This window comes from Hesperophylax consimilis, chromosome 4, assembly GCF_061612785.1.
Source record: "Hesperophylax consimilis isolate HC1 chromosome 4, BYU_Hcon_1.0, whole genome shotgun sequence".
Taxonomy (NCBI): domain Eukaryota; kingdom Metazoa; phylum Arthropoda; class Insecta; order Trichoptera; family Limnephilidae; genus Hesperophylax; species Hesperophylax consimilis.
In genome coordinates, this window is record NC_142839.1 from 15,076,487 (window position 1) to 15,092,348 (window position 15,862).

Consider the following 15,862-nt stretch of genomic DNA (forward strand, 5'->3'; position numbering starts at 1 on the left):
CAATTTATAGTTATGCTGTAACGGTTTTTTTGTCCCGGTGACTTTTCTGCAATTGGATCGCCCAATTTTATTTTCCCAAGGAACTGGCTGGTTTTGGAATCCGTTCCTTTTGGCTTTTATAATATTCAAAAATTTGAACTGTGCCTCAAAAAAAAATATATCTTAAATTATATATTATAAAAATATTATATACTACTATATAATAGTAATCTTGAAATTTTTGAGCTCTCAAACCGATGTTGTTAAAAATTGCTAAAGGGGGGAGAAACTTGAATTTTATGTCAAAGTACACAATTTCGGTCTAGTTCTATAATTTATCGAGTTCTGATTGGCAGTAAATTTGTTAATTAATGGAAGTTTGTTACTTAGCAGAAATTAGTTTTCATTCGTCTTGAGAATTTCAAACAAACGATGAGGATAAGTACATTATTGTACATCTTCTAATAATTGATATTGTACATACAAAGGGGCAAAACTCTACTATCAGGTAACTTTACTAAATTGGGCGAAGCCCATCAACAGTCGCCTGAAGGGCTAGCAAAACGTAAGCAGTAAATTTTTATTCAATTATCTTATATTAACAAAATACTTTTTTTTTAAGTTTCTTACTGATTTATTTTTAATACAGCAAATGCACATATAAGATTCGTACCTCGTATATAGTGAAACGTGGTTAAATTTAATAAAAAATATATACAAAGTTGATATTAATGTTCCATTGTGAATGAAAATCGCAGGAAAATATCACTGCACCCCAATGACGTTAAATATTATCCCATAAATCATGAATGTTGTAAACTGGGTTATATTACACAATAATAAATCAATATGTATTTCTGAATAGCTCGTTAGTCGTTAGGAACATGACTCATTAATTTCCGTACAAATAATTACAACCGCATAAGAACATACATTATCAGATTATAATAATAACATTGCAAGCTTGGCTTTCTGAGCGATTCACATACCACTGATTATGGCATCCCACAGGGAACTGTACTGGTACCTATTTTATTTATTATTTTCGCCAACGATATTTTTAAATTTTTATATTGTTAATGCAACTATAACGGCTTACATTTTTTATGTGAATCTGACTTTTTTATTGATATAATGGGATATATCATAAAAAAATTTAAGTAGGTTTTGGCATTTTCCATACATTTTTGCCCTCACCGCACGGCTTCAAATTGTTCTCGAAATGCTCTGTCCAGGGCATTTTAGGTTCATGCTAAATTACGACACACAGTATTATGAGATTTAAGTTAAAAGTGTTGTTAAGTGACAAGGAGTCTATTTATATATTATTGTCTATGTAGGTTATTTACGCTTTCACGGCATTACTATTTTACATAATATTATTTTACTGTAGGTACTTAATACCAACATATCTACATAATATCTGTTTTTCTTGAATGGGTGAACAAATATGCTATTATATATTTTAAGTAATATTTTAAATGGTTGTCAAGAATTATTTGTAACATGCAAGTATGTAGTCGATACACCTACATAACGGTTGGTCGTTTAGCAACGCTTGCATAGTACTTAGAGTTAATATGTTTTCTGTCATGCTTTAGATTTAAATAAAAGCCGGGAAAATTGACGAGGACCAGAGGGCGACCCTGAGGTCCTAGACTGGTTCGGAGAACTTGTTGTTCACCTTTGTACTCAGCATCGATAAATAAACAACAGAGATGGGCCATGAACCATTGTTAAACATGATGCAGAACGCGTGTCGCCAACATTGTTCATCTATACTACTGATATACGCATTAAAAATATATAAATCATGTGAGTAGGGTGCCTACTACTACTAGGGTTCCGACTACTTTCAACCATCTACAGGCAGTGAGAATATGGCGTTCCCAAATGAGGTGTGCTGTCAGGCTGAAGGTAGTGGGGAAGGAAATGGGATGGGGAAGAGTAAGGTGGATCCTTACCATTTGTTTTACATTAACCCCACACAGGAGGCCCTCAGGGCCTATGTCGTCTTTTCGAATGCTGTGTGGTGGGTCTTTTTTAAGGAAAGGAATGAGAGGCAGTTCTGGGAAAGTATAAGGTATTAGGATTGTGTAGGAATCTAGGGATCAGTGTCAATGAGTGACGGACATATAAACATATGCAGCATGATGTGTTGAGAGACCAGTTGGAGAGGTCAAAAGGTCTCCATAAACCAGCCTATCGTAGGTAGGCAGGCGCATCCTGAACACACCTCACCCGATGAAGCCGGGCACCCCTGTTCACCATCACCAAACGTAGCAAAAAAACCTCTTGTGGTGAACTATGGAAGAGGTGTTGGATATCCAATAAATGGTTTCCGGGGCGGCGGTACCCAAACCCTCCTCCCAAATTGTAAAGAAAAGAAAACCATGCGAAATATGAAGAGTATCTATTCACTTACAGAGGCAGACTGCAGACAGCAGCCGCACAGCATTCTGCGGCGGTTCACAATCAGGAAAGAACGGCTTAGCAGCGTAGTGCGCAAAGGTCAGCGCCACGATGGCCTGCGTCGTCGGCCGGATGATGAGCAGGGCGGCCCAGATCCTAAGGAAGGCAGGCATGGGTCCGAAGGCCACGTAGATGTAGGCATAGTCGCCGCCAGAGCGGGTGATGGAAGTTCCCAACTCGGCGTAACAGAGCGCGCCCAGCGTAGACATCAGCCCCGATAAGGTCCATATCACCAGGGAACTGCCCACTGACCTGCACATACAAATATATATATATTACTGAAGATATTAGTAAATATTAGCACACCCGTGAGAAGTCAAGGGATGTTATGTTAAATTGTTGGATTTGTGAAGCTGTATGTATAAATATTTGATTACACGGCAACTCGGCAATGGCCTGTAAACCTAACCTAACGTAACCTAGTTTTTTTAACTATCATCACTTTTCAAAAGAGTGACGAATCGCCACTGTTCGGAGTTACAAATATTGTGAATAAACTTTATTAAAATATTTAGGCATTTTTTTGGTGACAAATTAGAAGACGATCAGAAATTTACATTTTAATGAACGCCGTTAGTAAACTTGAAATAATCACGAAATCTGAAAAAATTAAAACAAAAGAATTACTCATTTCTAATATATGTTTATTAATTAATTAATTTTCTAATTACTTTATCGCTTGTCTGAATCAATATTCGCGCAATCAGCTACAGATTTGAAAATGACACTGAAATTCAAATAACATTTCAAGAACATGTTATGTATAATTTTTTTTTTTTAAATTTTGTTCCTTCTCACCTTTTCTATTTCTCTTCCTGTTGTTATTTCCCTCCTCAGATAAAAAACCTAACCGAAACTTTTCAAAATAATTCCCTGTTAAAAACGTGATAAGTAATTAAAACAAGTAGACAATTTGGCAGGTTTAGATTTCAGCGTCGAGTGTTTTTCACATGGGTAACTATAAATTTGTTCGCGTTATTAATAATTTGTTCAAATTATTTGTTATCCTGTTAAAAACTGGACTACAGGAAGATTTGACAAATTTCTTAACAAACTATCAGTAAAGCGCGAATGTTATGAGGAAGTCGGAACACGTGTTCTTCAAATATTATATTTACGCATCTCGTCCATTACATTTATTCGGACAACGCCATCTGTTTTGAACACGTGTGCAGATATATTCAGAATGACTAATACTTTATTATGAAATAGTCTTCATCGAATCTTCGTCAAATTTTAACGGTATCTTGATAAAAAAAGCCGTACTCATTTTATACCGTGTAAATTTGAGTTCATTGAACGTGAATAATTTCACTAAGGAATAACTATAGTAATAAAGTATGGTGAATAGGTGGTGCAATTTTTCGATGTGTTCCAAATGACAGTGAAATAAATAAATAAAAATATCCGTAAAAATGATAGACGCGAGTGACGCATAAACTAACCCCCAAATAAAAAAAATACAAAAGACATAGAGCTACAATTAGAGGCGCTACTGCGTACTAATATCTCGTCAAAACTTGTTCCATTATTATAACGGTGCGCTTAGACCGGATTCGGTAGTTTTACTTAGAGCGTTGGGAGAGTTGAAGGTAAAAAAACGGAACCTATTTTTTCGCTTTATGTCTCATCTAAATATAATACATCAATGACAAAAGATGTGACTGTCACGCGTAAAACAAATAATCTACCACAAAATATTAACAAGTTTTATATTATTTTAATTCGACCAATATTTGTCCTAAAAAAGATTTTATTATATTAAACGTGTATTTTACGATAAGGATCGGAGGGAGCAACAAACTGCAAACTGCGTATCGAGGTTACAACCACCTTTCAGCAAATCATGAGAAGTGATAGAAAAACACGGTTAAATAGGTTAGGTTAGTTTTTTTTATGACTTTTCAAAGGTGTGTTGAGATATCGTGGAACCTTTTATGGTAACTGGACAACTCAACACATTGACAAATCAACACACTTTGAAAGTCATTAAAAGTGATGAAAACTAAACCATAGACCTAATAAGCCCTGACGGAACTATTCGAGACAAATTTGAGCCGCGGGATGAGGAGGAAGTTTGATTAAAAATGCCAAAACCCACTTCATTTTTTTATAACATATAAAAAATAAGAAGCTGTAATAATCGCATATTTTTTTTTTTAAATTACCAAAATACCACTGTGTATACAAATCATTTCGAAAGTTTGTCATATATGATGGTTGCCAGGCGATTTCCCCTCGCTCTAGATTTGGCTTCGATACCATTCGTATAAAATCGAACAATGCTCAGTCCAAGGATTTTAGGTTCATGAAAAAACTAGGTTAAACAGGATAAATAGGATATGTTAGTTGGAACCCTTTATATCACCTTTCAAAAGTGTGTTGATATGTCACTGTGTTAAATTGTCCGGTTACAATAATGCTACGTATACATACGCGAGACGATCTTTCGAGCTGTACCTCAACTTATGGGAAAGGAACCAAGCAACCGCAAATGGCGCAAAACTCCTCTTGCAGTTACTTCGTTCCTTTCCCGTAATTCGTAGCTCGGCTCGCGTTTCGGTTCGCCAATGTATAATAATATCGGCCTTGTCAGTGCACTCCGGTCAAAATCGTTTGAACATATTATCTTGAAATTTTTTTTTTCTGTTTTCTATTTATCATTGAAAGAAAATTATAAACGTAAATTGATATTGTGCACCACGTTGTAACGTATGTATATTATTGTAAAAAATATTGTTGTTTAAATAAATAAATAAAAATTGTTGAGAGCCGTTAAACGGTCAATGAAGTAAGCCAGAACACGTAAACTATAATTGGTCGGTACCTACACCTAATCTTAACGAGTTATTGTGAGAATAAATTAATGCTTTACGCCTGGTATTATACCTACGAAGAAACCTTCAGGTTTTGTTCAATTTTGTGCCAACTTTACATCATTGTGTTGAACGTAGGGATTACACAATTACTGACCTTTTCAGTTACCGGTAGTTATTTTATGCAAGTACAGCACAAGCGACTAGAGCAAGTAAAAGACTAGATTTGTAGGTAGTGGTGAGGGGAAAGAGATGGAAAGGTGGGGAAGTACCTGGCTATTCAGATCTGGTCAACAAACACGGCTAAAGTCATTTCAAGCAACGTTTTGATTCTCAATGGTGGTCTTTCATTAGGGTGATACTTAAAGTATCTACCACCCTGGAACACGCGGCAAACGTACCTTATTTTATTTTAAATTAATCAATTGCGAATAATTTTTTCAATTTTTTTTTTTTTTTTTTCAATTTGTTTATTCCTTTAAAAACATTACAAAATTACATTTTATTTCGTTTTTAAGTATATTTGTAAAATAATATAAATTATTATTAATAATAAAAAATTATCAAATAAGATTTACTTGCGCACGCCGGTATTTGAATACGTGACCTCCGGATTCGTAGCCAAGGATCGTACACGGAGAAAAATGAGTACTGCAATGTTTTCAGATAAATTTTTAATAAAATACGAATATATTATTACTATTATTATTACTTTCACCAATACTACAGATTTTAAAGCAACCGTCGCCGAAAATAACTCCCTGAACATAATTTCTCAAAATATTAGAAGCATTCAAAAATTTTTTGACAATTTTGCAGTATTTTTACAAGACCTTAACACTCATTTCGATATTATCATTTTAAGCGAATGTTGGATAGACGAAACTTTCACTGACATTAACATATTAGGATATACGACTTTCCACACAACTACTAAACTGAACCAAAATGATGGGATCGTTATCTTTATTAAGGACTCGCTGAACTCTTCTCTATCGGAAATAAAATTAACAGAAGCAAATTGCGTCAAAATATCTCTAGGATCAGATTTATCTATTTTTGCTATTTATAGGCCCCCATGATACAAAAATATATCACCTTTCCTAAACTCTTTACAACAACTCATGGAAAACAATAAAAATACTCAACAACTCATCTTAGCAGGAGACATAAATATAAACCTTCTTAACTGTAAACCCAAAACTAACGAATATCTAAGTCTACTAGCTCACTATGGCCTTCAGTCAACTATAAATTCTTCGACAAGAACCTCACTAGAGTCAAAATCCTGTATTGATCATATTTTTGTTAAAACAAAAAATAAAACCATCTCATACACTATTCATTCCACCGTTACTGACCATTTCACCACCACACTTGGTATGCGATTGAAAAATGAAATAAAACGTAAAATATATACAAATACGTCACAGCATATCATAGATTTCAAAGCACTTAGCTCTGATATAAGTCACGAATCTTGGATTACAACTCTAAAAGAAACGGATCCAAATAAAGCGCTAAATGAATTTCTATTAACCCTGAATACGTTTACCACTAAACACACTATAATAAAAACACGTAAAAACACTACTCACAAAAGACTTCAAATTAAACCATGGATTACAGCAGGGCTAGTAAAAAGTATACACAAACGGAATATAATGCATGCAAGAGTAAACAAAAACCCAATGGACAGTAAACTAAAACACAATTATTTATTATACAGAAACCTATGTAATAGACTAGTAAAGCAGGCGAAACATGAGTTCTACAGGAAATAAATAGATAATGCCGGAGGAGACACAAAAAAGATATGGAGAGTTATCAAAGATGCCGCTTATTCAAAACCTAAGAACAGTACTTCTATTAATAAATTGTTAGTCGATGGGGAAATCTGTTTAACACAAAACGAACCCAAAAAATTGCAAATCACATTAATTATCATTTTTCCAACGTTGGCTTAGATTTAGCGGAAAAAATACTTACAAAGAACCACACGACAGAAGAGCTACTTGTCAAAGAAAGTTCCTTCTTGCGACCAAATCATTCCTTTAACATTTATAAAATAAATAAAAAAGAAATTAACGAACTCATTCTTTCTCTCAAAACTCATTGTGCACCTGGCCCGGACAACATATCTAACCAAATCCTGATTAATCTACGAGAATATATCGGTATACCTCTCCTACATATATTTAATCAAAGTTTCTTCCAATGAGTTGTACCTGACAAACTTAAAATTGCCAGTATTACCCCGATCCATAAATCTGGAGACAAAACGTTAATCTCCAACTACAGACCTATTTCACTACTTAAAAAAAGACTGCTATCCTACCTCGATAAACACAACTTACGAGCAAGTCATCGATTCGGTTTTCGGGCAAAAATGGGCACAGAACAAGCAAATTCTGAATTAACCAACTTCATTGTAAAACATGTAGATAAGGGATCTAAAGTAATTGGAGTTTTTCTAGATCTGGCTAAAGCCTTTGACACCATCTCTCATGATATGCTATACGAAAAACTTAAAAATATTGGCATCAATGGAAAACCGCTCAAATGGTTCATCAGTTATACAAAAAATAGGAAACAAATAGTTGAACTTAATAAATGCTTGAGTGACACAGCAGAAATAAAGTACGGAGTGCCTCAGGGTAGTGTCTTAGGCCCTATTCTTTTTCTTATCTATATTAATGGTCTCACTGATATTAAAATTCCAACACTCTGCTATAATGTGATCAGCTACGCAGATGATACTGTACTTCTTTTTAAAGAGCAATTTTGGTAAAAGGCATTTAAGAGCGCCGAATTTGGTATGAGGGAGATAAAAAAATGGCTCGACAAAAATCTTCTTACCCTAAACACCTCGAAAACCAAATTTCTAACATTCAGTAAAACAAATATTGGGCAACCAAAAACCGTCCCGCTTTTACACCTGTATCCATGTACTACATCACAAACCAAAAACTGCGACTGCGAAAAAATTGAACATTCGGATAATATTAAGTATCTTGGTTTAACAGTGGATTGCAAACTAAAATGGGAACTACACATAATTTCACTTGCAATGAGAATCCGGAAACAAATATACATTTTTAAAACGATTAGAAACATTATGTCATTTAAACTACTAAAAAATGTCTACTTTTCCCTTTGTCAAAGCATTTTAATTTATGGTATATCGGCATGGGGTTGCCGCAGACACATACATCAAGCTACTTAATACAGCTCATAAAGCACTTATTAGAACTATGTTCAAAAAACCATATCTTTATCCCACTGAAAATTTTTTAATTAAAAATAAAATACTTGATATCAGGAAGCTATTCATAAAAAAAATTATCCATACAAATTGCATAAAATCGTCACCTTCACACATATCTCACTCCCAGAACACTAGAGCTAAATCTAACAATCATTTACAAGTGCCAAAAATTAAATCCACTCTTGCTAAAAAACATGAATCTTACCTCGCACCTTCCATATTCAATATTTTTTTAAAAGAAACACAACATACAACTCAAATCAACAGAAAATGTACATATAAATACTTTAATACGTGGCTAATGAACAAAAAAAGAAATTGCATTAACAAGTTACTTGCAAACCTTCCATGCTAATTTTTATATGACTTATTAAAAAAAATAAGAACTTTCACACCAAAAAATGTTCAATTATTTGATTATTTGATTCACACTAAAAAAAAAAAAAAAAAAAAAAAAATGTTCAATTACTGTTACATATGTATGTAATAATTTATATTTAGATTATTTTATCTAGGTAATCTTTTATTTTTTAATTACGTTTCTTTTTCCTGTATTTTGTATTTTTATTTATTTACTTTGTATTTTTATTCACTTTTATTATTATTGATATATGTAATGGTAGATACTGCTACCCGGCTCAGAACAGATATTGTCTAGTGAGTCGGGTAGCGCACATAATTTGTAAACAAATATTGATGTCAATAAACGCCCGGGTTTCCGGCAAATTTAAAAAAAAAAAAAAAAAAATTATCACTATTATCAGTATGTCCGATCATGTGGGCATAAAAATCCTAATATTTTTGGCATTTCGTCATTATATATTTTTAATTCAAATGCAAAATAGGAATTTACTAAAAGTTTATCAGGATACTGCTTGCAATCCCATTCCTAACCGGATTACCAATAATTTGAAAAGATTTCTCATTTTACTTCGTGTAATCAACCACTGAAGCTACAGTTCTGTTATATTTATTGATTTCACAGAGTTGTTTTTAATTAAGGAGTTAAGTTAGAAAGGGAACAAACATTTTGAAGATACCTACCTATTGATAAAGTAATACTATTTAAAATTAAAATGATTACAGCACAAACAATTCAAGTAATTTGTCGATTTACTTTGAAAGATAAACTTGTGTACATAATGGTTTTTATGGAATCACTTGAATCACAAAAATGTTATTATAATATACTCATTATTGAATTAACGGAAAAAAATATACCGTCGTTTAGTTTGAGGTCTATTAGTCTATGGTCGGAATCCTAATACAGTGGGTAATTTGAGCAGGGTGCGGTTCTGGCCAACAATTTAATCCAATAATGATGAATGAATACCTGTAGCTATTTGACCAACACTATAATACCTATAATCGATAATAGACGAAGAGAAATCGATTTTTGTCCTCACGATAAATTAACAGGCCTTTTCAATAAAACATCAATTTAAGAATATTTTATCAATTTGCCCTTGATATATTACCAATATGACGTTACAAAGAATTTTCGTTGCAACGCAAAATTATTCGGATTTTCATGAACGCGTGTTTCGATATGATGATAATATATACGTAACTGACTGTTTCCCACCACGCATTGCTGTGGCTCAGCTTGCCTGTGTAGATAGAGAAACAATAGCGCGTGTTGCTTTTACGTCCAACAGGTGACATCTGTGTAATATAGAGCCTGTAGTATATTTAATAAGAATTTTAATGATATGGACATATTCACATGTAATTTAAGAACCTTTAAAAGATATGTAATAACTAACATTAAATAATTTTAAATATTCTACTGCAGTTATCATGTTGTTGCTTTGAATCCTTTCCAGTTACTTACCTTCCAATTTATACTCATGTGTTCAATTTAGTTGTAGGTATAGATTTATTATATTGTTATTATTGCTATTGTGTAGTGCTTTTATTGATTGCTGCTGTGTTGAAATTTTACAATACATTATGTTTTGAATTTTAGCTGGTTATTAGTATATCAGTTAACGTTAATTTTTTATTTATTTGTGTTCTTACATCTTCTATTATTTTTTATATTATTTACAATTTTGTATTTTTTGTAAATCTCTCAGGCCACGGGTACAGAACCCTTAGTTTTTTTAAATATTTTTTTTATTATTATTATAATTTTAAGTGAAAATTTGTTATTGGATTTTATCTTTTTTATTTAGTTTATTCTTATATATGTAAATAATCTGTTGATTTTCCCAAATAAATAAAATAAAAATAAAATAGGTATATAAAAACACACGCGTGTTTGAATGCAAAGATGTGTCAAAATTTCAAAGCAATCGTGAAGAACTTTCAGAGATGTAAGACTATGAACAAACAAAAATTAACATTTTTATTTTAATAGATTTACTAAAATTTTATCAGGAAACCTGTCAATTCATTCGTAAGGCCTGCAATCCCATTTTTAACCGGAATCACCAATTAATTGAAGAGATTCTTAATAAATTAGCAATAGCCATGTTTCTCCGAGTGGAGTTGCTAGTTCAACTCCCAAGCAAATTACTCATAAAATTAACTAGCGTTTTTAAACATTTACCCTGTTATAGTGATTTGTTTTTGGGGTATTATGCCGTGTTGCGCTACCTCCTTCTTTAGCCAACCTTTCGGACAATATTGCAGTGTTTACTGAATTAGGAGGTAACACGCCATAATACCCCAAAAACAAATCGCTGTAATACTTTTGGCCGTGAAAATCTCAAAATCATACCATGTATCCTGTTATTCGATTCGTACGCATCGGTTCAGCATTGGTGTAGTTAAGCCGGCGTTTACCCGGTTTAAAACCATTTTAATCCTACCATAAAATATATGTGTATAAAAAATTTATAAATCACTACATTTATGTATGAGTGAACAATAAAACTATTATAACGGCCAAAAGAGCATACAAAATTTGGCGCATAAATCTTACATTTAGTTTCTTTGTGTCCCCTGTAAAATTAGCATTATGTGGAAGCAGAGATGTGCAAAATGGGTACCCAAAACCATTTGAAATGCAAAATGGAAATGGGTCAAAACTTTTCCATTTGAAAATGCAAAATGGTTTTTAGAAAAGCATTTCAAATGCAAAATGCAAAATACCTATTTTCAAAATGCATTGAAAATGCAAAATGGTTCCTCAGGTCAAACAACAAAAAATATTTTTTAAAACAATTTTTAATGGACATCACTGTAGAACAAACATATTACATGATGGTAAATCCAAAAACACCACGACTACAGATTATGAAACCACAAAAAATTTGCGCGGGACTAATGTTGCCAACGTAAAAACATAGAAACTGCTATCTAACATTTAATATTACAGCGTCATGGCCCCATGTTCAGTATTTGAATCAGTATTTTTTAAAGGTATCACTCAATTGCCAGGGCTCCTACCAGGGAGCAACTTGACAAATGTAAATTATCTCTCATAGCGAGGTTGAGGACCGACTGATATTTGGGGCTTATGAAATAAATTTGAGTGGAGATAGTAGGAAGAATGTTGGAAAAAAGCATTTAAAATGGAAAATGCATTGAGAAAAGCATTTAAAATGCAAAATGCATTGAGAAAAGCATTTAAAATGCAAAATGGATTTTAGAAAAGCATTTAAAATTGATTTATTTGAAATAAAGCACATCTCTGGATACAAGGTAGATATTTTTTATCATAAGCATGTTTTTTTATTGTGCATTACATAAACATTGTTCTTCTGGAAATTTCTAATTCAATTTTCCTTATCGGATTGTTTTGATTGCCCATTAAATCTGCAGTAATTTTTTATTTTACATTTGCTTCCCAGTGATCGCCTTAAAATGTATTTTATCCCGAATAACAAAATTTTTCTAGCTCACTTCAGCCAATCTAAAAATTACAACAAGTTAAATAATATCTAAGTGCATTTTGTAAATGGTCAACTCCGATATCTCTGATATTAACGATTGTTTCTAATATTTATCTATATTTTATGAACAGGTCATTTATATAGAATTTATGAATAAGATAATTTCATTCAACAGAATTATGCTCATTCGATGATCCGATTACACACACACACATACCAACGTAGTTGCTTACTATCTCTTTTTAAATATATATATCTATTTCAATTTCACTTTTGTTTTCAGTAATGAGTGTATTCAAATTTTGGAAACGGAAATTAAACCACTTCCCGACATCCGATCGAGCTGAAACGCGGCAGATAGAACCGTTGTCAAAGACAATGCATCATATATCAATCACTTAAACACACGCGGACCTATACGCATTTCTCTGAAATCGTATGACGTCACATCAGTTAATCTACGAAATAAATGTCGGTCCCACCCGATCGGCTTGATCGGGTTGATCCCGGGAAGGATGTCACAAGTTTGATTTTTATGTATAACTGCAATACGTTTAGCATGGGAAAATAATTACAAAGTAATTTTTGTGGTGTACAGAAAGTTATGTTACGCATTTTATAATGTTCTACTAAATTATTTTAAAAAATATGAAAAAATCATGGCACGCCACTGAATCACATCGGTAAATAATCAGTTTTCATAGAAAATACATATAAAGTTTTGCATTTTTTACAAGTGCATTGATGAGAAAAGATAAATTATTTTGATAAAAATTTACTCACACGTAAACGTAAGTACGATAGCTACCGTACAAAATAATTTACAAAATAATAACTTTCTTTTCATTGCGGTGTTCACGAAACACAATACAATACACATTTTCAGCAAATGATTAACACCTACTAAATCGGTACTTTAGAAATTTTCTGCTAATATAGTCATGTTCGTGTGAATAATTTTTTTTCAAAAGGTGGATAAACTTGTCGAATTCTCGAAAGATTCTTTAAAACAACAACACTTGATTTTAACTTAAATATCTAATGGAGACAACTATTTAAGTTAGGGGTTTAAGTAAACAACATGCACTGTTTAATATTCAAACACTTTTATGGTTATTCCAACAATCCGGTTCCTACCTAAATTGCCCTATTCTTTGTTTTTATTATATTTCCTAAAGGTCTTCTTACTCTCAAAAAAAGCAAGCAAGAAGATTTGAAAAATAAAAACCAAAAGCAAGTGTCATTTGTATGCAAGTGTTTTTTTTGTCGTTTTTTCATATCGTTGCATTTTTGTCGCCCCCCTTTTAATAATTACCGTAAAACAGAACATATCAGCCCCAATCATCATACATTTAATAAATAAATTTACTATATTATTATCGTAAGTGAAACTCAAATAGTTCGTGTTGTGAAACCATACTAGATATGCATCTATAAATTATAGTGTCCCCAGAACATTCAAGACCAACATCAGAACCAACATTCACAAGGTGAAGGCCTCCTTTCCCACTCCTATTTTCCTCGTGATAAACACGTTTGTTTAATCTTATTTTCTCGTTAAAAATTACAATCCATTTGTCGAGTACCAATCGATTAGCACGAAAATTTTTAGGTACTTCGAGCCGGATAAATAGGTTTTTAGAGTTATTTTAATAATTTATGCGTTTTCCTAACCTTCTAACTTAACTTTGATTGGGAAAAAATTGAACTTTAATGCATCCTTTACCATTTCCCACCACATAAATAGTTATTTCTTGTAGTAATTAAGTTGAAACCAAATGATATTTATATATTTGCGTATTAATCGTGTAGCGGAATTCGACAAGTTTATCAAAAGGTGTAGTAATATTTACTAGGGAAAATATTGTATTCCCAAAAGATTTTTTCGAGAGAATCAAGAAGTGAAATCGAGATAAGAATACTACCGCAACCACCTGTTGGGAAACGCGTGGAACCCGAGTTTGCGTACGTTGAGGAAGGTTACTTTACTCGTAAAACGGAATTCATGTTAAAAAAGTAATACATTTAGAAACATGCCTCAATGATAACTTTAAAAAGTTTATGTAATTCGAGAGGGAAAATAATGAAATTCAAAACTTCTGAAAATAGAAATACTTACTCGGTACAAACAAACACTCCTGTAGGGGCTATGAATATCCCAGATCCGATAATGGTCCCTATTATGATAGCCACTCCATTGAAAAGGGTGATTTTTCGTTTCATCACTACTTTCTCCTCTCCGCCCCCCAATTGCTTTTCGTCCCCCATGGAAACGGTTTATTGACACCACAAGCGACACGCGACAGCTGACTGAACCGGTACACCACAACAACGAACTTATAACTGAATACCGCAAGAATCTAGACAGATTCTGACAAGAGACATTTTAATATGTTAGTTCACGCGGTGAAGGCAACTAGAAGGCAACCTATCTGATACAAAACTGGTCCGTGTTTAACTGTTGTTCTGTCTGTAGCCTGTACTAGCCGCTAGCCATGTGGCTGCGCAAAGCTCCGCGAAATGCTTGCCGCTCTGAAACGGGGGAATACGCATGTGCAGAAACATAATGTACCAAGACAGAGCAAAATGCCTCTCTCCCATCTCCCAAACGCTTAGAATAAAGACAGGAATACGCAACCACCGTCTGCAGAACGAAGCAACGTTCCTATGAATCACCGCTGAAAGAACGAGACGTTTGTATGTCGGCCATTGGCGTTTGAAACGAGGTGACCGAATTTTGAACAAGGTATTCCATCTGAAAATTGTGCTAGGGTGTATTGTGGAAATGAGATGAGTGTACTTGTGGGCTGCTTTTTTAGAATGTTCGTAATTCGAACTTTTTCCCGCCTTAGTAACCTCAATGCGAAGTTGCATCATGGTTTTATGAGTGGTGAGTAGGTACGTAGGTAGCCGGTAGGTATTAGGTACTGATTTACCAGGTAGATTAAATTCACCCGCCAAAACAATATGATCCTTTTATGGCGATGTTTAAACATAAGTACTTGAGTACTGAATACAAATTACCCAGGTGTTACAATGCTCCTTTATAATCCATATTATTTATGGTTTGAGATTAGTCGTTTAGCTTTGCACTAGCTAACATTATCACATTTAATTAAAAATAATAACCAACTTTTATGATACTTAAAACATTCCTTGAATATTCAAATTTAAATATAGAATTTTGTATTACCACAACGAATAAACTACGTACCTACCAAATTAATGACGGGTGTCTCAGAATGTTTTACGTTCCGATCGATATTGCCATGTGATCCGGACTTTTTGGCTCCGAAATGCATAATCAGATTGGCTGCAATCGCAACACATTTTTCCAGCAAGATGTAGCCAGACTCGTTAGCTACTCTTCGCGAGTTATTCCCTAAAAGAGTAATTAGTCGCCGAGGAGATATCAACTGGGCACCGAGCATCCACCGAGGAGTTTTGGAATTGCATTGATTTTGTCTGTGATTCTTCGCTAAAAC

The 15,862-nt window shown here is 33.3% G+C and overlaps 1 protein-coding gene across 1 annotated transcript in view; it reads right to left on the reverse strand.

Annotated features, from left to right (window-relative positions):
* The window catches only part of JhI-21 (Juvenile hormone Inducible-21), a 70,027-nt gene extending 55,167 nt beyond the window's left edge, over positions 1-14,860 (reverse strand). The window contains exons 1-2 of the mRNA XM_089631239.1: positions 14,497-14,860; positions 2,405-2,703 (exon numbers count right to left, since the gene is read on the reverse strand). Coding sequence (XP_089487365.1) covers positions 2,405-2,703; positions 14,497-14,645 — 448 coding nt within the window. The 5' untranslated portion in view covers positions 14,646-14,860. The remainder of the gene's footprint in view (positions 1-2,404; positions 2,704-14,496) is intronic.
* Positions 14,861-15,862: the final 1,002 nt, after the last annotated feature.